Genomic DNA, 24,564 nt, shown 5'->3' on the forward strand with positions numbered 1-24,564 from the left:
GACCTTATAAAGCCTCAGTATCACATCTCTGCTCTTATATTCTATTCTTCTTAAAATGAATGCCAGCATTGCATTTGTCTTCTTCACCATATCAACATTCAGGCTATCCTGCACAAAGATTCCCAAGTCCTTTTGTATCTGGGTATTTTCCCCCATTTAAAACAGTCTGCCAGTTCGTTTATTTTTTCCAACAAAGTGCATGACTGTACACTCTCTGACACTATATTTCATTTGCTACATTCTCCTGATCTGTCCAAGTCCTTCTGCAGCCTCCCTGTTTCCTCTGCACTACCTGCTCCTACACCTACCTTTGTATCATCTGCAAACTTGCCCACAAAACCATTCATTCCAGAATCCAAATCATTAACACACACAAAAAAAACGGCTCCAACACTGACCCCTATGGAACTCCACTAGCAACTGACAGCCAATCAGAATATGATCCTTGTATTCCAACTCTGCTTCCTGCCAATCAGCCAACACTCTACCCACACTAGTATGTTTCCTATATACCACAGGCTCTGATCTTGTTAAGTAGCCTCATGTACAGCACCTTGTCAAAGACCTTCTGAAAATCCAAATACAATAGATCCACTACATCTCCCTTATCTAGCCTACTTGTCACTTCCTCAAAGAATTCCAATAGGTTTGTCAAGCAAGATTTTCTCTTCAGGAAACCATGCTGCCTTTGGCCTATGCTGTCATGCACCTCTAAGTACTTCATAACCTCATCCTTTACAATCGACTCTAATAATTTCCCAATCACTGACATCAGGCTAACCGGCCTATAATTTATTTTCTGCTGCCTCCCTCTCTTCTTGAATTTGTGGTTTTCCAGTCCTCCAGAACCATGCCAGATTCGAATGATTCCTGAAAAATCATTGCTAATGCCTCCAAAATCTTTACCACTACCTCTTACAGAACCCGAGGGTGTACTCCAACTGGTCCGGGAGACTTGTCCATCCTGAGACCATTCAACTTTCTGAGCACCCTCTCCCTTTAAATAGTAACTACATTCACTTCCCTTCCCTGATACCCTTCAATGTCTGGCACACTACTAATATCTTCCACAGTGAAGACAGGCAAAATGCTCATTTAGTTTCTCTGCCGTCTCCTTGTCTCCCAATATTATTTCACCATCAGTCATTTTCTAGTGGACTGTATTTACTCTTGCCTTTTTTTCCTTCATATACTTGAAGCTTTTTGTGTCCTGATATCAGTTGCACATTCATATTTCATCTTTTCCCTCCTTATGAATTTTTGAAAACTTCCTAATTTTTTTTGTTGTTTTTCCTTCCTTGTTGGCTTTGACTTCCTAGTCAGTCACAGCGGTGATATTTTTCCATTTGAATATGCCCTATTTTTTTTGGAATGTTGCACCTTCCCCATTACTTGGCAAAAAGCTCTTATCCATTGATGTTCTGCCATCTTCTCTATCACTTACACCTTCCGATCTACCGTATATTTTGGTGTATAGGTCGACTGGCAGATAGATCATACCCCCCCTCTTTTTTTAGCCTCATTTTAATGGTTTTATGTTATATCTGGTGTACAAGTCGACCCCCATTTTTCAGGCTGTCCAGGCTTCCCAGGAACAACCCAAAATTTTTTAAAACACCCCAATTGCAAGTAACAAAGCTGTAAATTAAGTAAATAAAAAAAACCTTGGCCGACCAGGCAGCAGCGCCGATCGTCCACGGAGCTGGAGCGGCGACATATTGCTCCCGGCGGGAGCAGGAACCGTGGCCAACCAGACAGGAGCGGCGACTGCAACATCAGGGTCCCAGGTAGGAGCAGTTAGGGTGGTGCCGAGCAGAGGTATTGTGAGCTGCTTCCAACATTGACATGCCAAATCGACGTCAATCTGGTTTTTTCGGTGAATTTAATGTCTTAAAAGTACATTCAGCGTATGTTGGACCCCTATTTTGAGTGATTTTTGAGGATTTTTACTACTCGACATATGCTGAAATATGCAGTACTTTCTCTCTCATGCCACTGTAATTCCCTTTACTCCATTGAAACGCTGACACATTTGACTTTAGATTCTCCTTGTTAAATCTCAGTTTGCACTCAGTCATATTGTGATCACTGCTCCCTAATGGTTCCTTTACTCCAAGCTCTCCAATCACTGTTGGTGCATTACACAACACCCAATCCAGTGCAGCTAATCCCCCAGTGGGTTCATCAACAAGCTGCTCTGAAGAACCATCTCATCGGCATTCTACAAAATCTCTCGAGATCCAGTTCCAACAGAGTTTTCCTCAATCGATTTGCATGTTAAAATCTGCTGTGCCTACCTGAACATGACCCTTCTGACGTGCGTTTTCTATCTGCTGTTGCAAGTTTTTGTCATGTCCCAGCTACTACTTGGAGTTCTGTGTATACAATACCCTCAACAAAGACACTTTCTTTTATTTGCCAGTGCTCCACAGTTTTAAAATTTTAATCAAACAATTCACAGGTAATTAAATTGCACTTTGCAGATTTTATTCAAGGTTATTTTGGTTTGACCACATTGAAATTGCAACACATTTTATGCAGTCAGATTTGTGTCAATGAAAACCAAGAATAAAACAGTAGAGACATCACCTAAACCTTAGGATTAACAAAATCAACTGTTTGGAACATCATTAATACAATGATAATCAAAAGATTTATAACAAATATGTATATTAAACTGCAAGAAAAGGAGAATGAGGAAACAAATGGTAAAACTAAACAAAAATGGGAACAAGATTTAAATATAAAGATAAAAAAGGAAATATGGGAGAAGTTATGCTCTGGAACGATGAGAAATACCATAAACATGAGGTTACATATGATACAATATAACTGGATACACAGCCTATACATTACACCTCAAAAGTTAAATAAATGGGACCCAACAGTATCTGAAAGATGTTTTCGATGTAAAAAAGAAATGGGAACAACAATTCATACAATCTGGACGTGAGAGAGTAGAAAAATTTTGGGATGATCTCAATCAGATATTAAATAAAATAACAGAAAACAATATACCAAAGAATCCAGAGATCTTTCTCCTAAGTAACATAAAAATCAAAGAATTTGGAATTGATTTGGAGGGTGCACAAAAAAGATTTGTCAAGATAGGTCTAGCCTTAGCAAAAAAATGTATTATGTCAACCTGGAAATTGGAAGATAATTTGAAAATACAACAATGGTATATAGAAATGAATAAATGTATTCCATTAGAAAAAATAACATATAGTTTAAGAAATAATATTGAAATATTTGAACAAATATGGGAGCCTTACATGAAACACAATAGAGAAAACCTACCAGGGACATTCACTACCTAAATTAACGAAAGGAGAAGGAAATGAAAAGAATTGACTCAGTGGAATTTCTTGTTTATTTTTATTGAATGACAACATTGTTTGACTGGTTTAATGTATCTTAGATTTTGTACTTTAAATGGATGGGGGGGGAGGATGGGAGGGGGGAGAAAATGACACTATATATTTGAAAAGGAAAATGTATTTATCATGGTCAATGTGGTTTATGGTGTGAAAAATAAAAAATGTTAAAAAAAAGTGTGCTGGTGAGCACATGAAGTCCCAATGAAAGTTAAGGCATTATCACAGGCTCAGCATCATGGGGCATTCGTGACCTGTGCCCCCCCACCCACCTGCAGCATTAGTGTCTATAGGGGGTTGTGGACACCGCCGGGTGATGCCATCAGAGGGGTGTCACCAAAATGAATCATGTGGTTTCATCTCCACATGCTATAAGCACGTGTGTTTGAAATGCAGAGAGAGAGGGTGAAGAATGACAGCGTGACAGATGGAGAAGGTCCATGGCTGGTATGGCACCCGCTCCCCCGCTGAGTGAGTTCTCCAACACCAGTTTGTTCCCCAGGCCCCCAGACTAGATCGCTTCAGTCATCAACTCTGCATTATGAAGCTGAAAAACAAAGAGACATCGTCTAAACCTTAGGATGATCAAAATCAATTTTGGGAATATTATTAAGAAGAAAGAACTCAGTAATCGCAAAGGAACTGGGAGGCCAAGGAAGACCCTCCACTGCTGATGACAGAAGAATTCTCATCATAATGATGAAAATTTTCCAAGCATATGTCTGACAGATCAGAAACAGTCTTCAGGAGACAGGTGTCGATGACTTCTAGTCTGCAGAAGACTTCGTGAACAGAAATACAGAGGCTACAAGATGCAAAAGACTAGTTAGTCACAGAAACAGGTGGCCAGATTACCATTTGCCACGAAGTATTTAAAAGAGCCTGCAGAATTCTGGCAAATGGTCTTGTGGACACGAGACCAAGATTAACCTGTATCAGAGTGATGGCAAGAGCAATGTGTGGAGGCATAAAAGGAACTGCTCAAGATCCCGATGGAAGTAGTAAAATAAATTCTGAAGAAAATGGAAACATCTACTCAAGTTTGACCAAATGCCTCCTAATCCATTGAAAGGCGCTTCATCCTACAGCAAGACTATTCCAAACATACTGGCCATGTCAGTCACCTGATCTAAATCCAAATGAGCATGCCTTCCATATGCTGAAGAGAAAACCTAAGGGGATGAGCCCCCGAAGAAAACAGGAGCTGAAGTTGGCTGCAGTTGAGGCCTGGCAGAGCATCACCAGAGAAGATACTCAGCACCTGGTGGTGTCTATGAACCAGATGCGAAGCAGTCATTACTTTTCTTTTCTTTCTTTGGCTTGGCTTCGCGGACGAAGATTTATGGAGGGGGTAAAAAGTCCACGTCAGCTGCAGGCTCGTTTGTGGCTGACCAGTCCGATGCGGGACAGGCAGACACGATTGCAGCGGTTGCAAGGGAAAATTGGTTGGTTGGGGTTGGGTGTTGGGTTTTTCCTCCTTTGCCTTTTGTCAGTGAGGTGGGCTCTGCGGTCTTCTTCAAAGGAGGCTGCTGCCCGCCAAACTGTGAGGCGCCAAGATGCACGGTTTGAGGCGTTATCAGCCCACTGGCGGTGGTCAATGTGGCAGGCACCAAGAGATTTCTTTAGGCAGTCCTTGTACCTTTTCTTTGGTGCACCTCTGTCACGGTGGCCAGTGGAGAGCTCGCCATATAATACGATCTTGGGAAGGCGATGGTCCTCCATTCTGGAGACGTGACCCATCCAGCGCAGCTGGATCTTCAGCAGCGTGGACTCGATGCATTACAAGCAAAGGATATACAACAAAGTACTAAACATGACTACTTAATATTACATACCATTGCTATGTCCCAAATATGGTGTCCTGAAACGAGGAGACTATGTATAAAATGTTCTGTAATTTCTACATCATCAAATATACAAATAACCTTCAATAAAATCTGGAATGTGTACTTTAATCATATGTGAATAGTTTGATTACAAATTTAAAATTATGAAGCACAGGGGAAAATAAAGGAAAAAAGTGTCTTTGTCCCAAACATATGGAGGGCACCGTCTTTGCCAACAGTGTCTTTTTACCCTTGCCATTTAACTCAACCCACATTGATTCTGTATCTTCTGATCCAATGCCAACTCCTCCTAATGATTTAATGTTATTCCTTACCAACAGAGCCACGCCACTCCCTCTGCTTACCAGCCTATCCTTTCAATACACTTTGTATCTTTGGACATTAAGCTCCCATTTGCCACATCTCTTTGATGCACACATCATACCTGCCAATGTGTCATCAACTTTATTTCTTGTGTTGTGTGCATTTAAATACAAAACATTTTGTTTGTCTTGTCCTTTCACACAAACTCCCTACCAGCTGACCCTGCTTGTGCGCCAACCACCTCTTTTCTTTGGTTCTCACCACCACCCCCCCCCCCCAGCTAATCTAGTTTAATCCCTCATTCCTCACCCCACAAAACCATTAGCAAATATCTCTGCCAGGATATTATTCAACCTAGAGTTCAGGTCCAACTCGTTGCACTTGTACAGTTCACCCCTTCCCAGAAGAATCCAATGGTCCAAGAACTTGAAACCCTACCCCCGCACCATCTCCTCAGCCATACATTTGTCTGCACTATTTTCCTGTTCTGACTTTCTCTAGCTCATGGCAGCAAGAGTAATTTGGAGAGTACTACTTTGGATGGCCTGTTATTCAGCCTCTTTCTGGTACTGTTAGCGCAATACTGTTACAACGCCAGCAATCAGAACTGAGGTTTGAATCTTGTGCTGTATATAAGGGATTTGTACATTCCTCTCACCATTCAAAACATATCGGGGTTGTGGTTCAATTGGGTATAATTGGGCACCATGGGCTTGTGGGCCAAAAGGGCCTGTTACCTTGCTGTACATCTAAAAATTTTTTTTTTTAAAAACTCCCTGAACTTATTTTGCAGGACATCCACCCCATTTCTGCCTGTATCATTGTTACCAATATGTACTACGACCTCTGGCAGCTCACCCTCCCCCTTAAGAATATTCTGCACCCTCTCAGAGACATCCTCGACCCAAGTATCCAGGACCAACGCACTCTCCTGGAGTTTCTCTTGCAGCAGGGGAGTCTTCTATCAAATATCGAGCCTCCTATCGCACTACCTGACTTCTGAGGCTCAGTGCTGACCACGGTGCTCTTGGTCTGATTGCTGCCTGGCCCAGATAGCTCATTACCCACCCCCCCCCCCCCACCAGCAGTATCCAAAGGGGTATACTTGTTTCAGTGGGGAATGGAGATGGGGATACCCGGCAATGCCTGCATATTCCCTTTCCCTCCCCTGACTAGTAACTCCTGTCTATCACCCCGTCAGCCTTCCAAATGTTCCAGGATTCATCCACAGCCAGCTCCAATTCCCAAACGTGGTCTGCACAGAGCTGCAGTTGGTGAACGTCTCGCAGATGAAGTAATTGAGAATATCCATATTTTGCAAGAGGAGCATGTCCCTGCCCTGGATGCCATTCCCAATGTCTTTTTAAGCAGAAAGTTAGAAAAAACCCCTTACATCTCTACCTCCGCCTCTGCTCACCGAAGCCGATCGAACCAAAGCTCAAATTCCCATTCCTATATTGCATCACTCACACAATGGCCACTCTGTTTGGCCTTACTTTTCGTGTATTGGCGATAGCTCATTAGCCAATACAGAAATTTAACCAAGCACCTACCTCTCCCACTGCTTTTTGAATGCTTCTCATCTTAGTGGAATGTCAGTCTGCCCAAACACCAACAGACATGCACACATTTCAACCTAGGATGCTTCAAATAACAGACTACTACAGTACAGAACCAAGCATTTTAACCCATGAAGTCCATGCTGAATATGGTGCCAAATTAAACCAAATCTGCCTGCCTGCACATGATACACATCCCTCCACATTCCTGTCTATTTAAAAGGTTTTTAGATTCTACTGTTTGTTTCCACCACTAGGTCGGCGGCCTGTTTCAAGTGCATACTGTATTAAAAGGAAATATGCAACACAATTCCTCTTTAACCTTCTGCCCCACCTCTCACCTTAAAAGAATGTTCTCTTGTATTTGACATTTTTACCCTATCAATGCCTCTCAGAATCTTATGAACCTCTGTAAGGTCTCTCCTCAGCCTCTGATACTCCAGAGAAAACAGCCCAACAGTCTAACCATTCCTTGTAGCTCATACCCTCTCATTCAGGCAGCACCCTGGTAATTCCTGTACCCCCTCCAAAGCTTTCACATTATTCCTGCACAAGGTGACTAGGATTGTATACAATACTTAAAAAGCACCCTATCCAAAGGATTGTATAGCTGCGTACCATGTACTTTCTTTACCACACAATCAGCTCATTGAATGGTGTAATGAATTCAACCTTGCGCTCAACATCAGCAAACCAAGGAGATGATTGTGGACTTCAGGAGGAAGTCAGGGGAACATGTCCCAGTCCTCATCAAGGCCTGAGTGGTGGAGAGGGTCAAGAACTTCAAATTTCTGGGTGTCCACATCTCCAAGGATCTGTCCTGGAGCCTCCATGTTGATGCAATCACAAAGAAGGCTCACCAGCAGCTATACTTTGTGAGATTCGATACATCACCCAAGACTCAAACTTCTGGCTGCAACCCTTTTAGTAAGTTTTTGCAACGGATAACGGGAGTGAACTTTCCTTTAAATCCTGAATTACCTTTGTAAGGAAATTTTGAAAGTGTCACTCCTAAATTATCGCTGTCAGATTTTCAATTAAAATTTGTTAAGTTGGTTTTAGTAATAGCAAGGAAATGTGTCGCTGTAACATGGAAATCTGATGTTTCATAGATGGCATGCTGAGATTCAAAGTTGTATTCCATTAGAAAAAAATTACATAATTTAAGGGATAAATATTCATTATTTTTGCAAATTTGGGGTCCTTATACTAAAATAATGACATTAAAATTATGATTTTATTAATTTATTTTTCCTGATTAGTGAAGTTTTCCCTGAAGGTCTAATTATTTTATGACGTTTTTGAGGTCTCTGAGTGTCAACATCATGCATCCAAATTATTTGTAATAATTTTATAATGAAATTTCATAAATTTTAGTTTTGGGATTAGATTAGTTAAGGCAGGAGGTTGGGTTAATAGGGGTTTTCGTTTTTATTTGTAGTAGTTTTTTTTCCTTTTAGTTTTTGGGTTGTTTTTATATAGTTTCAGCATATCTTTGTTAACATTTTATTATGCTACTATGGTATAATATTGTTAATTTCTTGATATACATGTTGAATAAATAAAATATAAAACAAAAGCATTCTGGCTGGTTGCATGACTGCCTGGTATGGAAGTTCTAAACTCTCAAAACAAGAATAAACTCCAGAGGGTTGTTAACGTAGCTGGCAACATCACAGGCACCAGACTTCACTCCATCAAGGACATCTACATGAGGCGATGTAAAAAAGCAGCCTCTATCATCAAAGACCCCCACCACCCCAGGCCATGCCCTTTTCACTCTGCTACCATCAGAAAAAAGGGTACAAAAAAAAGCACTCAATGGCACAAGGACAGCTTCCCTGCTGCCATCAGATCAATGAACCAAAGACACTGCTTTACCTTTTGTATATTTTTTTCTAGTAGTATTGTAAGATGGTTATAATATGAATGTTTGCACTGTGTTGCTGTGGCAAAACACCAAATTTCATGACTTGTTCATGACAATAAATTCTATCTATTTACATGGCCACTTTCAGGGAGCTATGAACATAAACTCCCCAAATCCCTCTCAATGCTGTTAGGGGTTCTGCCACCAACTGTATACTTTCTTCTTGCAGTTCCTCCACATGTTTATTTCTCTGCCCATGAGGCCAAAGAGCTCTGCTCTGACCTGATGGGGTGCAGAAAATTTCTTCTTTACAGCTCAAAGGGAGAAACTACCTTTCTAGGTGATTTGGACACCTGGGTGGGAAAGGACACACCTTGTGGCAGGATGTAATCAGCAAGAAGGAGCAGGGAAGACCTTCAATGGGAGTCTTATGACAATATCCCCAATCATGAAAAAACCCTGGTCTGTACTTATTAGATTACATCAATGTCCAATTGAAGAACTACAAGGATGTGCACTACATTTGAGCCATGATGGATGCTAATAACTGCTCAACTGACCATCACTTGGTCTAACACCTCATCTCCATCATCGCAGGCCTTGCTGCGTGAAGATCAATAAAGCTACCAAAGACACTACTGCGGCAGCTCTCCTCTGGCATCATGCCAACACATTGACAGCTTGAGCCACAACATATGTACAATGCATGGACTGCCTTGAAGTCTCCCATTGATGGCACCTGACCTCTCTACCAAGAAGCTCCAGAATACGACAATGAAGCTAAAGAGAACATCTACTGCAAATGCAAGGTATGCTTTGATTGGAAGATCCACTTTCATTTAGGGAAAAGAAACAAGCATCTGATAGCAGAATACCTGTGGTCCAAAGAGGTTGTAGATGAAGGAAGTGCAGGAGGCTTGTTGACTGCTTTGACATGTGGGTGCAAAATCATTTACTATGAACCAAGATCCTCCAATGAATGACAAGAAGAGGACAAACTCATCAGCATTTCAATAAGCTTCAAAGGGTACAGAAAAGATTCACAAAGGAAGTTGCCTGGATTGGAAGGGTTTTCAGATTAGGTGAAGGCTGAGAGGTGAAATGATAGAGGTATATAAAATTACAAGGGGCTTGAAAAGAGCAGTGAGCCAGAATCCGTTTCCTGTGCTCAGGGTGTCTAAAACTGGCAGGTATACTGTATGTTTAAGATGAGAAGGAAAAGATTTCAGTGGAAATGTGAAGGGTAATTTTTTTTCCCCACCCCCTACACAAAGAGCAGGTTGGTATCTGCAAGGAACTACCAACCGTGGCAGTGGAGGCAGAATTTAAGTAGCATTTGAACATGTACTTGAATGAGCAGGGAATAGTGGGATATAGAAAGTGAGATTAGTAAAGATAGGCATGGTGATCAGTATTAACTCAGTGGGCTGAAGGGCCTGTTTATGCCACATAACACAACTCCCAGAGCCAAAATCTGCTTTAATTGCTCTTCAAACATAGCTTAATCTTTAACACACCTACAGGCACTTTGCAAATAATGTATCAGGACATCAAGATCTGCTGCATCTCAAAGCCCAGCATCACTCACCATTTAGAGAATGTTTACTTCTGGCAAAATAGATCATTTCATGTTTCCCCCATCACATCCACTTGGCAGACAATTCGCCACACACTGAATGCATCCACCCCTTTGTATCCTCCTTCTCTCCACCCATCTTTGTGCAGACTAATCATTCGTTCTTTTAACTTCTGTTTGAAGAATATAACCGACTTACCTGTTGCAATTGTACATCCCGCAACACTTTTTCTTGTTTTCCACAGCAGTGATAACTGTTGCAGTCACAGCCATTAAGAGTTTACATTCCCAGGATCGTTTGTGTGGATGAGAAAATGGACAGGACAGTTTTTCTAAATCGTTTTGCACTTATCTGCATCTCCTCTGATTAAATCTTTTAGCATTTGTAAACCCCTTTGATCTTCTGCTCTTTTGGACTCAGTTGGTGACTCTGGTTGTACTCCTACCAAAACCCAAACAGTCTTCCTGAGAGCTAGTGTGCAACACAGCCATTCACTGGAGGTGCAGCTATGAAGCTTTATGTACAATGTGCATTCTCATGCTCCAATCATTTAAAGACATGGTCTTTTGAGAAATGCACAAGTTTGTGAACCAGCACACTGGAGTTGCCTTTTACTTCCCACGGATGCTGCGTGACCTGCTGAGTTTCTCCCGTACTTTTGTGTATTGCACTTGGCATGCTCAGGTCTGTCTTGCAAAATGGTACAAGTAGTTTTGATTGAACCTGGAAAGGAAGGAAGATTAAGCGTGGCTCTTGCTGACTTCAGTTTGGCAGGCAATTTATGATAGAGTCAAAGGAATGCCTCTGACTTGAAAACAAATCTGGAGCTAGCCCAGGAGCTGCAGACAGACAAGTAGTTAATTGTAATACTTTTAGATTGAGACAGAGTTGAACCAAGCCATTTTCATGAGATAAGTTGTTAACTTAATTAATCTGATGAGACCAGCAGCCTCTTTGCAAGTTTAACCATGGATATATTGACATGGACCCCAGGTTCTCCAATGGGTCTTTAAAGTTTCTCCAGGACCTCGTTGCCTCCCCAAAATCTGTACCCTCCATCACAGATCCTCACTTTCTTTAGCTCTAGAAGCTCCTTCCATCCAGTCTCAGCAGAATGCCCTTCCTACTACCCAGACCAAGGATTCTGAAGCTTGAGAGGGGAACTAATCATCAAATTAGACTATGTCCACAAAACAGCAAGAAAATGTTAATACAAATAAATACACATTGCAAAAAATATGCATTTCACAAATAAGATCACACCATTATAAAACAGGTGTCAGAACTATTTTATAAAGAAAAAGCTTGCATATTTACATTGTTTACAGTATAAAAATTGTCAAATGTAACTCACAGTATACCTTTGCATATCAACATTACATTTGGTCTGCCTGTGGCAAGAAAAATCCCTGAAATGCTGACGACTTAAAATAGATTTATGTTTACATATATTAAATAAAAACGACTGCCACCAATATTAAGGATTTGGTGAAATGTTGTCTATTTAAAGTCAATTTATTGATACAATCTGGTCCATTTTTAAAATATATATCATGTACCTGGATGATTTTGGTTCAAATCAATAGCTACAACTGGAAGCGGTCCATGCATTGTTTCTTGCCTAATTGCAGACATGATTTTATGGAGGGAAGTTGGACAACACAATACCTTCCTTCCACAAAAACTCTGGGAGCATTAATAAGGCATTTCACTAGAGTTGTCCTTCAGTATTTGCTGAGTGAGAATTGATTATTTTTTAATGTATTTCAAGACAAATTTAATTGTACAGCCATGATTAGAGTATTTACAAAACACAGATTGGTTTATAAAGATTTTCATAATCTATACAAAACGGAAACAGTGAGCTTAATATACATTTTCAGTAGAAAAATAAACAACTCCAGATTTTCCCATATGTTGAGTATAGATGACCTAATTTCTCAGCAACTTAGTGAAACCCTTTAAATCAGAAGTCGTTTTATAATCATCTCTATAATCCTCAATTCACAACTGGGGAGTGGAGAGGAAAAACTGTAGTGGGGTCAGGTTTGGATAATATTTAAATAGTACTTTGCTAAAAATGAATATATATTAATGCTGATTTTCTCAGAAAATATTATGATCCCTTCCCCTACTGAACTGGATCGCTGGTTTCAAATATTAACCACTCTGTAAATGCATGAAGAACGTGATGAACTAAATGTGAACAGAAGCCTCCTATAAATAATTGATTTAACTTTGTCTTTGACAGAAGGCAGCTTCTCATTTCCATTGATGTTAGAATTTCTTCTAAAGAGGAAAATGTCATTTTCCAGACTAATTTCTCAAGCAATTCAAACAGTCTGAAATAGAATTCATTTAATTTTGTATTTGCTAAATGACATAATCTCCCTGAGAAGAATGAGATGCCAGTGGAGCACAAGAGCCACAAAGAGTAAAGGAGGGATTAAGGAGGAAAAACCCAACACCCATCCAACCAATTTTCCCCTGCAACCATGTCTGCCTGTCCCGCATCGGACTTGTCAGCCACAAACGAGCCTGCAGCTGACGTGGACTTTACCCCTCCATAAATCTTCGTCCGTTAAGCCAAGCCAAAGAAGAAGAAATGTATAGCAACTTGACAATTTCTGCTCAGGAGAAGAACTTTCCCAGAGCAATGTGATTGGCTACCTATTAATATCTTTTAGTGGTCAAGGTTCAAAACTTAAAGATATTCTAATTAACTAGAGCCATTAAATTAGCGGTTTCTGTTCCTCAGAAACTATTAAGGATAGGTATTGTCAGGACCTACAAAGTAATTTGCAAAACAATTTATCTTAAATCTCTTTGTTGATGGAAGGCAATGTAATAATGCAGAGTAGAAAAGTCCATTAAAATGGAAAGATTTTAAAATCCAAAGCAAAAATGAAAAAGGTAGACAATTTTGAATGTCTTAGTACTTTGTGGATGTAAACATTTCAAACAGATTTGAAGTTCGTTTTCTTCAACTCGTCCAACATTAATGCAAAATGCTTTAAAATATCACTCACACATAAATTAAACATATTTACAAAGGCACCACTCATTATTTGCTCATTATCTCTATCACTGGAAGACAAAATACACAAGTGAATGCAAAATTAATCATCAAAATAAAAAACAGGTTAGCACACATAATCTCATTATAATCCAATACCAAATCAAAAAAAAGCCAGTGCAGATCAACTAAGCTGTAATCTAAATTAGTGAGAGGGACAGTTGGATTGTAAACCTTAAATAGCTGCCACTGAGACTGGAAGAAATGTGCAAAAATTAGTACATGCTTTTTACTGTAGGGAGAGAGGTTATGGCTAGAATGAATTTAATTAAATTCTGCCACGTTTAGTTGACAATTAGAAGTCATAAACACTGCCCAGGTTTGCTCAAAATTGCAATGACAAATAGGCAGGAATACAACTGCTTTTGACTTTAGGACCCTGATGCACAGGGATATTTTCCAATGCATTCAGGATATACTGTACTTGAGGTTGGATTGAACAGTCAGTCAGCACCGGTTTGGAAGACCGAAGTGCATTTTGATGACTGGATAAGCACCAATACAAAATAAAAATAGTGTAATCAATACCCTCACTATCCACCCAAAAACTCCACCCCCACATAAATTAGAAAAAATAATGTGCATATCAAATCCCTGCAGTATAAATAAATTCATTTTAAAATGTTCTCTCCTTCAACAATCAATGACTCCATCCCATTAGGTGACTCGCCTTGGCCTTTTCGGTCATTCGCCGCATTCTTCCTGATCTTGATGTACCAAGATTTAAGGGTTCGTTGGTTGGTGCAAAGCCGTTATCAGAATCATCATTATTATATAAAACAGTCCTTCTGCCTTGGTTTCTAGTTCTAATGGTGGAACATTTAGTTAATCGATCAACACACAATTCATCTTCATCAAACCAATCATCCAGCAATCGTGCCCGTTTATATTTGTTCGTTGGTGTGGTAAATTTGAACTTTTTTCTCCTCCGCCTCCTTTTCCTTCTTACTCCTGGTCTGTTCTTTATACTTCCCTTCCCTGTTGCCTTTCTTCTCACAGCCTTACTATAATCATGATCTCCTTCAACGTGATCTTTGTCAGCCCCTAAAACAGATTCTGGTCCGGATTTGGCCGAGGCATCATTATCTAATGGTGCAGCATCATCCATCTCCTGGTTTGTATTCTCCAAATCACTTTCTTCTGAGTCACTCATCAACTTTCTTTTAGCAGAAATGCGCATTTCATGACCATTAACTAAAGGACCATCACACGATTCATCTGAAGAGAAAACACAGTAATTCCAAACTATTACAGCTATTTAGTTTCAATGTTTTTCAGGAATTTAACCTAATAAATGAAAAAAAAAAGTGCCTTTGTCCCAAACATTATCGATGGCACTATAGATTGTAGACTAAGAAATACAGCCCATAAAATAATCTTATTACGATCTTAAAATAGTTCTTGGACTGTCCTGATTTTAAGTTATTGATTTAAGCGATTTTATTTAAAAAAAAAACTTGAAACTTCAAACATCTTGTTGGTGAAGAGGTCCTCAGTTCTGGGTGATTAAAACTGAATGATTAAGTGGAAATAATGGTGTCTTTCGTTACAGAAAATTGAAGATGATTTAAGCCTCTTCAGCCCACTACATCCCTTCTACACTTGCCTTGGCTCCGCAGGTCATATCCAGGCACATATGTTTATACATCTACACTCTTTTAGGCTATATATTCCAGCCCTTTTCCACTGCTCCCCTCTTCAATGTGATCAGATTTGTTAAATCTATACACACTGTTATGGGAAATAGATCCTTTTTATTTATCCAAACTTCTCAATGTTCTACACCATGATTAAATCTCCCTTCAGTTACCTATGTTTAAAAAAAAGTTACTAACAAATTCTATATTTCCTCATGGTGAAAACTTCCCTGTCCTGGTCACATCCTCATGAATCTCTGCTTTTCATGGAATGTGATGACAATAATTGCACACAGTATTCAAGCACGGACTCACAATCCTTGTACACCTTCCCTGCTCTTCAGCTTTGACAGATAATGAATTCATCTCCTTTTGCCTTTCCTGCTACAACGGAACCTGAATGGTGGAATATCCTCCCAAATATTCAACATTACTGTCAGGAAAGTATCAGATGGATCCAGAAAAGATAAAGGAGAGAAAATGTATTCAAAAATTTGGATTTTATTCACTTGGGATAGTAAATTGCAATTGGGCAGAGTCAACAATTTTAAGAAAGTAAAATCACCTGTGGAACATCTAATGAACTGCTTTTTTTGAGGATATGCAGTTAGCATCTCAATTAACAAAGGTGACAATTAGGGTCGGGATATAAATGGGGCCATTTCAGGTTGGGCGACTTGCTCACAAAAGGTACAACCCTATCCCAATGAGTTTAGATGAGCAGTTGATTTCATGCAAACAATGATGTGATGTGACTTCACTGTCACTATGTTGGTCTACCCCAGCCAATGAAACATGATTAGCGTCGACTGGATACAAAATAGAATACAATAAACACATACAATAAAAAGAATCACACAATAAACCATGTACAATAAGACCACAATATTCTAAAATAAATTGTTTTTTTAAAAAAATACTGATTCTGAAATACAAGTACAGGACTGCTCAATGGTTTCATGAAAAAAGCTTTTGAAGTTTGCAAGTTCTCAAGCGAAGGGTCCTATAACAAATGCCCCATGGTAGGAGAGTCAATAGTTCATGGTTAGGGTGTGTTGCATCTTTAATGATATTCCTCGCCCTGTCCAATGAGACAGTTTATCTGAATCATCAATGGGTGCAACTGCCAATGCTTTGAGTCACAGGGTGGGCAGCTCACTAGAGGCTCACACCGATCACTGATCTTTTGTTCACTGGTGAAGCTGGTCCCTTGCCAAGCAGCAAGGAGTTGGAATCTCAGCAGGCAACTTCCGGTCCCTGTGGTTAAGGCACTGCTTATTTTCAGCATAATGAAAATAATAATCCAGCTCAGCTGAGTGATGGAAGGCCTCTGGCTGAGCTGGATCCCAGGAAGGGGCAGCGTTCTCAACTTCGTCTAGGAGTTGGGAGTAAGAGGGAAGTGGCAAGTATCTATAAATAGATAGCACAAAGTTGCCTCCGAAACACCATGAATTTACATTAATTATTATATGCATTGCCAGAGCCTGCTGGAGTCATGCTAATAAGAAAAGTCATTCATTCCCTTTACAAAGGCATTCATCACATATATTGCAACAAATGATAATGGCTTTCTGCATTATCTATTATGGAGAATTTCTAAAGACCTTTGAGTGCCAGCATCGTATCATAGCCACATTCCAAATAAATACTCAAATTGCTGCCATAAAGACTTTGGATCTCACCCTGGAGAACGATTTCTTGTCTAGTTTGAACCTGTTGATGCGAGGACAGAGTCCTGATTCACCATATTTACAAACTTAACTGCTGCCTTGAGGTCTGCTCCCAAACGATTGCAAAAAACAACGTGGGGTTCATACCTAGATTAAGATTATAATCTAGTACCAATGTCCAGTCAATCTATTCAGCATCTAGATGCTTGTAATAGATACTATCCTCTAAAATAGAAAAAAAATCAATCACAGCAGAAGTATGTTGTGGAGTAGCACAAGAGCTGATAAAATGCAGTCCAAAGACAAATGTGAAATTCGAAAATACTTTATCAAATACAGGTCTTCCCCGAGTTGCGACCGACATGACTCCATCCACACGTACAACCGAATTTTAAAAATAAAAAAATATAAACTGTGTAAATTTTACGTTGTATTTGAGAAACTATAACAGGGATACAGGGCATTTAAGAGCCAAAAAGTACATACTTTGTTAGTCAATGGGTCTGGGTCCATGGGCTGGGCGTAGCCATCTTGATTCCTGTGCGCACGTGCGAGTCTTCAGTTGGCGCAAGCGCGGTGAGTTCGCATATTAGAGTTTGGATAAGCACCCTGACGATATTGAATTCGCACCCTTTCATCTCACGCATCCACATCCACACAGGAGTCAAGATGGCCATGCCCAGCTTATGGACCCCAGAACACTGACGAACCAAGTAAATGTGCACATTTTGGTTCTTACATGCCCTGTATCCCTGTTATAGTTTGTCAAATACAACATCTGATTAAAATGTTTGCTTTAAGACTTTGGTACTTCTATGCACACGGGCAAAATTCCAACTTACATCCATTTCGAGATATGACCGATCCTTCAGTCCCAATTACAGTCGTAGGTCGGGGAGTAGCTGTGATACAAAAGTTGATGTGCAGTGAAGAACATAAAGGTCGTTCTGTGTTCTGCCTATGGTTTCTGCATTATGTAGTGATTCTTGGCCAGGAGCAGATTGAGAAACTTGGACTAGGACTTTTGCAATAATTGACTGCATCTGCTATTTGAGGGTTAGCATCTTGAGATACAAAGCATTGAAAGTGTCCCTTGCCTCACAAGACACGTCTACACAATAGAATTTATTGAATAATAAGATGCCGATTTATTTGGCGTTACCTTGTTTTATTGATATAGCTGTTTTCCTGATTATGTTTGCATTTTCAAACTCTGAATCACTTTCAATCCTATTCTGTGACTCCCAGTCAGGAAGTGGTGATACTTGTGGACGCTTAATCTCAACATTCATATGTTCTGAAATTTCATCCGTTTCTGAAGCTGAAAAGTGGAAGAGAGGTCAGTGTGTTTATGTATTTGCATGCAGTTATCAATACTAAAGAGAGTTAACAAAAGCAATTTGACCTATTGATTATTGTAAGGAAGTTTCTTTTGACGATGTGACTGGTCAGCTAAAGGTCAGACCTGCATAGAATCTAGCCTCCAAGTGAAGTACAGAAATTGTGAGAGTCATGCTGGGGAATCTATCCACTGAACATGTGCCAAATTAAACACTGCATTGTACTACTGCTTTTTACTTTTTAAAAATTTTCTGCTATCCCCTTTTGGCTGAGCTTTTTTTGCCTCTGGATACACCTCCCAATGTGTTCATTAAAACACACCATGCCTTGTCACCATGGATAAATTATCCCAAAAAGGATCAGTTTTGATTTTATTGGAAGGTCAGTGGTGAGTGCAGGTAGCAAACTCAATGTGGGTGAGAAACTCTGGGCTGATACAGTCAAATCACATTTCATCCATTAGGCCAAGAATCAGTCTTTTAGTACGGAACCACGCTATACTTCACGGAGGAGAAAATACATTCTGGAAAGAGGAATGAAAATTTGATTATTTTTCAAAATGTTAGTTAAACCTATAAATTTCATCTCTAGAAAATGAAGGGAGGAAAGCTCAGGGGAGACATCAGGGGTAAGTTTATTCTTCCCTTAGCACCACTATTCCCTCAATGCTGGTCAAGAAGCTACAAACTCTAGGCCTCTGTACCCCCCTCTGCAACTAGATCCTTGACTTTCTCGTTGGAAGACCACAGTCAGTATGAATTGGAAACAACATCTCCTCCTTACTGATCATCAACACAGGTGCACCCCAAAGATGGGTACTTAGCCCACTGCTCTACTTGTTAGACACCCATTACTTTGTGGCCAGGCACAAATCCAATGCCATCTACAAATTTGCCAATGGCACCACAGTTGTTGGCAGAATCACAAACAGGAAACTGTACAGGAGGGAGACAGATCAGTTTGTTGAATGGTGTAACAACAACAATCTTGCACTCGACGTCAGCAAAACCAAGGAGATGATTGTGGACTTTATGAGGAAGTCAGGGAACACGACCCAGTCCTCCTCGATGGCTCATTAGCGGAGAGGGTCAAGAACTTCAAATTTTTGGGTGTCAACATCTCCGAGAATCTGTCCTGGAGCCTCCATGTTTTTATTTTTTATTTTTCACACCATAAATCACATTAGCCATGATATACACTTTTTCTTTTTCACACATATACAGTGACTTTTTCTCCCCCCCCCCTCCCTCCTCCCAAGCCACCCCCCTCATCCATTTTAGGTATACAATTTAGGTTGCATTAAACCAGTCAGACAATATTGTCATTCAACAAAAATACACCAGAAATTCTACTGAGTCCATTCTTTTCTTTCCTTCTCCTTCCATCAACTTAGGTAATGTTTGTCCCCGGTAGGTTTTCGCTGTTGTATTTAATGTAAGGCTCCCATACTTGTTTGAATATTTCAATATTATTTCTTAAACTATATGTTATTTTTTCTAATGGAATACATTTATTCATTTCTATATACCATTGTTGTATTTTCAAATTATCTTCCAATTTCCAGGTTGACATAATACATTTTTTTGCTACAGCTAGGGCTATCTTAACAAATCTTTTTTGTGCATCCTCCAAATCAATTCCAAATTCTTTGTTTTTTATGTTACTTAGGAGAAAGATCTCTGGATTCTTTGGTATATTGTTTTCTGTTATTTTATTTAATATCTGATTGAGATCATCCCAAAATTTTTCTACTCCCTCACATGTCCAGATTGCATGAATTGTTGTTCCCATTTCTTTTTTACATCGAAAACATCTATCAGATACTGTTGGGTCCCATTTATTTAACTTTTGTGGTGTAATGTATAGTCTGTGTAACCAATTATATTGTATCATACGTAGCCTCGTATTTATTGTATTTCTCATCGTTCCAGAACATAATTTCTCCCATGTTTCCTTTTTTATCTTTATATTTAAATCTTGTTCCCATTTTTGTTTAGTTTTACCATTTGTTTCCTCATTCTCCTTTTCTTGCAGTTTAATATACATATTTGTTATAAATCTTTTGATTAACATTGTATCTGTAATCACATATTCAAGGTTACTTCCCTCTGGTAAACTCAAATTGCTTCCTAATTTATCCTTCAAGTAGGATCTCAGTTGGTAATATGCCAGTGCTGTATCTCCAGTTATACTGTACTTATCTCTCATTTGTTCAAAGGATAAGAATCTACTTCCTGAAAAACAATTTTCTATTCTTTTAATCCCTTTTTTTTCCCATTCTCTAAAGGAAAGGTTATCTATTGTAAAAGGGAGTAGCTTATTTTGCGTCAATATTAGTTTTGGTAATTGATAATTTGTTTTATTTCTTTCTACATGAATCTTCTTCCAAATATTGAGGAGATGATGTAATACTGGAGAAGTTCTATGTTGTACCAATTTTTCGTCCCATTTATATAATATGTGTTCAGGTATCTTTTCCCCTATTTTATCTAATTCTAATCTCGTCCAGTCTGGTTTTTCCCTTGTTTGATAAAAATCTGATAGGTATCTTAATTGTGCGGCTCTATAATAATTTTTAAAGTTTGACAATTGTAAGCCTCCTTGTTTATACCATTCTGTTAATTTATCTAGTGCTATCCTCGGTTTCCCCCCTCTCCATAAAAATTTCCTTATTATTTTCTTTAACTCTTTGAAGAATTTTTCTGTCAGTTGTATTGGCAATGCCTGAAATAAGTATAATATCCTTGGAAAAATGTTCATTTTAATACAGTTTATCCTTCCTATCAGTGTTAGTGGTAGATCTTTCCAATGCTCTAAATCGTCCTGTAATTTTTTCATTAGTGGATTATAATTGAGTTTATATAATTGGCCTAGATTTTTATTTATTTGTACACCTAGGTATCTTATTGCCTGCATTTGCCATCTGAATGGAGATTCCTTCTTAAATTTTGAGAAATCCGCATTATTCATAGGCATTGCTTCACTTTTATTTACGTTTATCTTGTAACCCGACACTTCTCCATATTCCTTCAATTTCTTATATAATTCTTTTATTGATAGTTCTGGTTCTGTTAAGTACACTATAACATCATCCGCAAATAGACTGATTTTATATTCCCTGTCTTTTATTTTTATTCCTTTTATATTCTTATCTATTCTTATCAATTCTGCTAGTGGTTCTATAGCTAGCGCAAACAATAAAGGTGATAGTGGGCATCCCTGCCGCGTTGACCTGCTTAAGTTAAATTGCTTTGATACATGTCCATTTACTGTCACTTTCGCTAACGGTCCCTTATATAATGCTTTAAACCAATTAATATACTTCTCCGGTAAACTGAATTTTTGCAATACTTTGAACAAATAATTCCATTCTACTCTGTCGAAGGCTTTCTCTGCGTCTAAAGCAACTGCTACTGCAGGTGCTTTATTTCCTTCTACTGCATGAATTAAGTTAATAAATTTACAAATATTGTCTGTTGTGCGTCTTTTTTTGATAAATCCAGTTTGGTCTAAATTTACCATTTTCGGTACCTGTTCTGCTAATCTGTTTGCTAATAGTTTAGCTATTATCTTATAATCTGTGTTTAGCAAAGATATTGGTCTATATGACGCTGGTGAGAGTGGATCTTTCCCTTGTTTTAGTATTACTGTAATTATTGCTGTTTTACATGAATCTGGTAAGCTTTGTGTTTCATCAATCTGGTTGATTACATCCAGGAGGGGCGGTATTAATAAGTCTTTAAATGTTTTGTAGAATTCTATTGGAAATCCATCCTCTCCTGGTGTCTTATTATTTGGTAATTTTTTTATTATCTCTTGTATTTCTACTGTTCCAAATGGTTCTGTTAATTTATTTTGTTCCTCTATTTGTAGTTTTGGTAGTTCAACTTTAGTCAAAAATTCATCTATTTTCCCTTCTTTCCCTTCGTTTTCAGTTTGGTATAATTGTTCATAGAATTCTCTAAAGTTTTCCTTAATTTCTTTTGGATTATATGTAATTTGTTTGTCTTTTTTCCTTGATGCCAATACCATTTTCTTAGCTTGTTCTGTCTTAAGCTGCCATGCTAGGATTTTGTGCGTTTTTTCTCCTAGTTCATAATATTTCTATTTTGTCTTCATTATATTCTTTTCTACCTTATATGTTTGTAATGTTTCATATTTTATTTTTTATCCGCCAATTCTCTTCTTTTAGTTGTATCTTCCTTCATTGCTAATTTTTTTTCTATGTTTACTATTTCCCTTTCCAACTGCTCTGTTTCCTGATTATAGTCCTTCTTCATCTTGGTTACATAACTTATTATTTGCCCTCTAATGAATGCTTTCATTGCGTCCCATAGTATAAACTTATCTTCCACTGATTCCGTATTTACTTCAAAATACATTTTTAATTGTTTTTCAATAAATTCTCTAACATCCTGTCTTTTAAGTAGCATGGGGTTTAATCTCCATCTATACATTCTTGGAGGGATGTCCTCCAGCTTTACTGTCAATATTAAGGGTGAATGGTCCGATAGTATTCCTGCTTTATATTCTGTTTTTCTTACTCTATCCTGCATACTAGCTGATAACAAAAATAGGTCTATTCTTGAGTATGTTTTATGTCTAGCCGAGTAGTATGAGTATTCCTTTTCTTTTGGGTTTTGTTTCCTCCATATATCCAAAAGTTTCATTTCTTGCATTGATTTAATTATAAATTTGGTTACTTTGTTCTTTCTGTTAATTTTTTTCCCCGTTTTATCCATATTTGGATCCAAATTCAGGTTGAAATCCCCTCCTATTAGTATGTTCCCTTGCGTATTAGCTACCTTCAAAAAGATATCTTGCATAAACTTTTGATCTTCTTCGTTAGGTGAATATACATTAAGTAGATTCCAAAACTCCGAATATATCTGACATTTTATCATAACATATCTCCCTGCTGGATCTATTATTTCCTCTTCTATTTTAAATGGCACATTTTTACTAATTAATATAGCCACTCTTCTTGCTTTTGAATTATACGATGCTGCTGTTACATGTCCTACCCAATCTCTCTTTAATTTCTTGTGCTCCAATTCAGTTAAGTGTGTTTCTTGGACAAATGCTATATCAATTTTTTCCTTTTTCAGTAAATTTAGTAGTTTCTTCCTTTTAATTTGGTTATGTATTCCATTAATATTTAAAGTCATATAGTTCAGCGTAGCCATTTTATACTTTGTTTATCTTCTCTTTCCGTTTTTCCATCATTACCTTTCCTCCTTTTCCATTTCTGTTTTCTTATTTTCAACTCTTTATAAGACAACATTCCTACAACATCCAACATTTTCCTTATTCTCCTATTTATATCTTCTTTATCCCCAATCTCCCCTTCCCCTCCTGAGTTGTCCTTTATCCCTTGTCGGACAACCACATCTCCCCTCTCCACTTGGGTTTGCGAATCCACTCGCAAGCGTCAACTGATTTTGCAGTGACCGCTATTTCCCCCCACCCAGCCCCCCCAGAAAAGATTTCACTTTTTATATGTAACAAAGGTCACTCTTTTAATTCCCTCCTTATTCTCTCTATTCCATTACCTTCCCTTATTCATTCTTGTCTATACTATCTATATTTTCCTCTAAGTACAGATACATTCACGTGTGCACTTTGTATCTATTCACTCTTATACCTCTTTACCCACATACATATCAATCGTGATCATTTTTACTCTCATTACCCGTCTTCATCCCTCAGTCTATTTTTGTAATTGTTCTGCAAATTTTCGTGCTTCTTCTGGGTCCGAGAATAGTCTGTTTTGTTGTCCTGGAATAAATATTTTCAATACCGCTGGATGCTTTAGTATAAATTTATACCCTTTCTTCCATAAAATCGCCTTTGCTGTATTGAACTCTTTTCTCTTCTTTAGGAGTTCAAAACTTATATCTGGATAAATGAAGATTTTTTGCCCTTTATACTCCAGTGGTTTGTTGCCCTCTCTTACTTTTTCCATTGTCTTCTCCAGTACCTTTTCTCTTGTAGTATATCTTAGGAATTTTACTACAATAGATCTTGGTTTTTGTTGTGGTTGTGGTTTAGAGGCCAATGCTCTATGTGCCCTTTCTATTTCCATTTCTTGCTGTAGTTTTGGACATCCTAGGGTCTTAGGGATCCAATCTTTTATAAATTCCCTCATATTCTTGCCTTCTTCATCTTCCTTAAGGCCCACTATCTTTATGTTATTTCTTCTGTTATAATTTTCCATTACATCTATTTTTTGAGCTAACAGTTCTTGTGTCTCTATCGCTTTTTTATTAGATTCCTCCAATTTCTTTTTTAAGTCTTCTACCTCCAT

General features: G+C 38.5%; 1 protein-coding gene across 9 annotated transcripts in view; it reads right to left on the reverse strand.

Annotated features, from left to right (window-relative positions):
* Nucleotides 1-11,798: 11,798 nt before the first annotated feature.
* LOC138740653 (bromodomain and WD repeat-containing protein 3-like) overlaps nt 11,799-24,564 on the reverse strand; it is a 120,722-nt gene continuing 107,956 nt past the window's right edge. For 6 of the 9 annotated variants that reach the window (XM_069893613.1, XM_069893611.1, XM_069893610.1 and 3 more), the window contains 2 exons: nt 18,079-18,237; nt 11,799-14,827 (listed from right to left, as the gene is read on the reverse strand). In XM_069893613.1, the coding sequence (XP_069749714.1) occupies nt 14,250-14,827; nt 18,079-18,237 (737 nt within the window). In that variant the 3' untranslated portion in view covers nt 11,799-14,249. Of the gene's footprint in view, nt 14,828-18,078; nt 18,238-24,564 lie in introns of those variants that run through there. The other 3 variants (XM_069893612.1, XR_011343096.1, XR_011343095.1) reach the window with 3 other exon arrangements.

Source organism: Narcine bancroftii, chromosome 8 (assembly GCF_036971445.1).
Source record: "Narcine bancroftii isolate sNarBan1 chromosome 8, sNarBan1.hap1, whole genome shotgun sequence".
Taxonomy (NCBI): Eukaryota; Metazoa; Chordata; class Chondrichthyes; order Torpediniformes; family Narcinidae; genus Narcine; species Narcine bancroftii.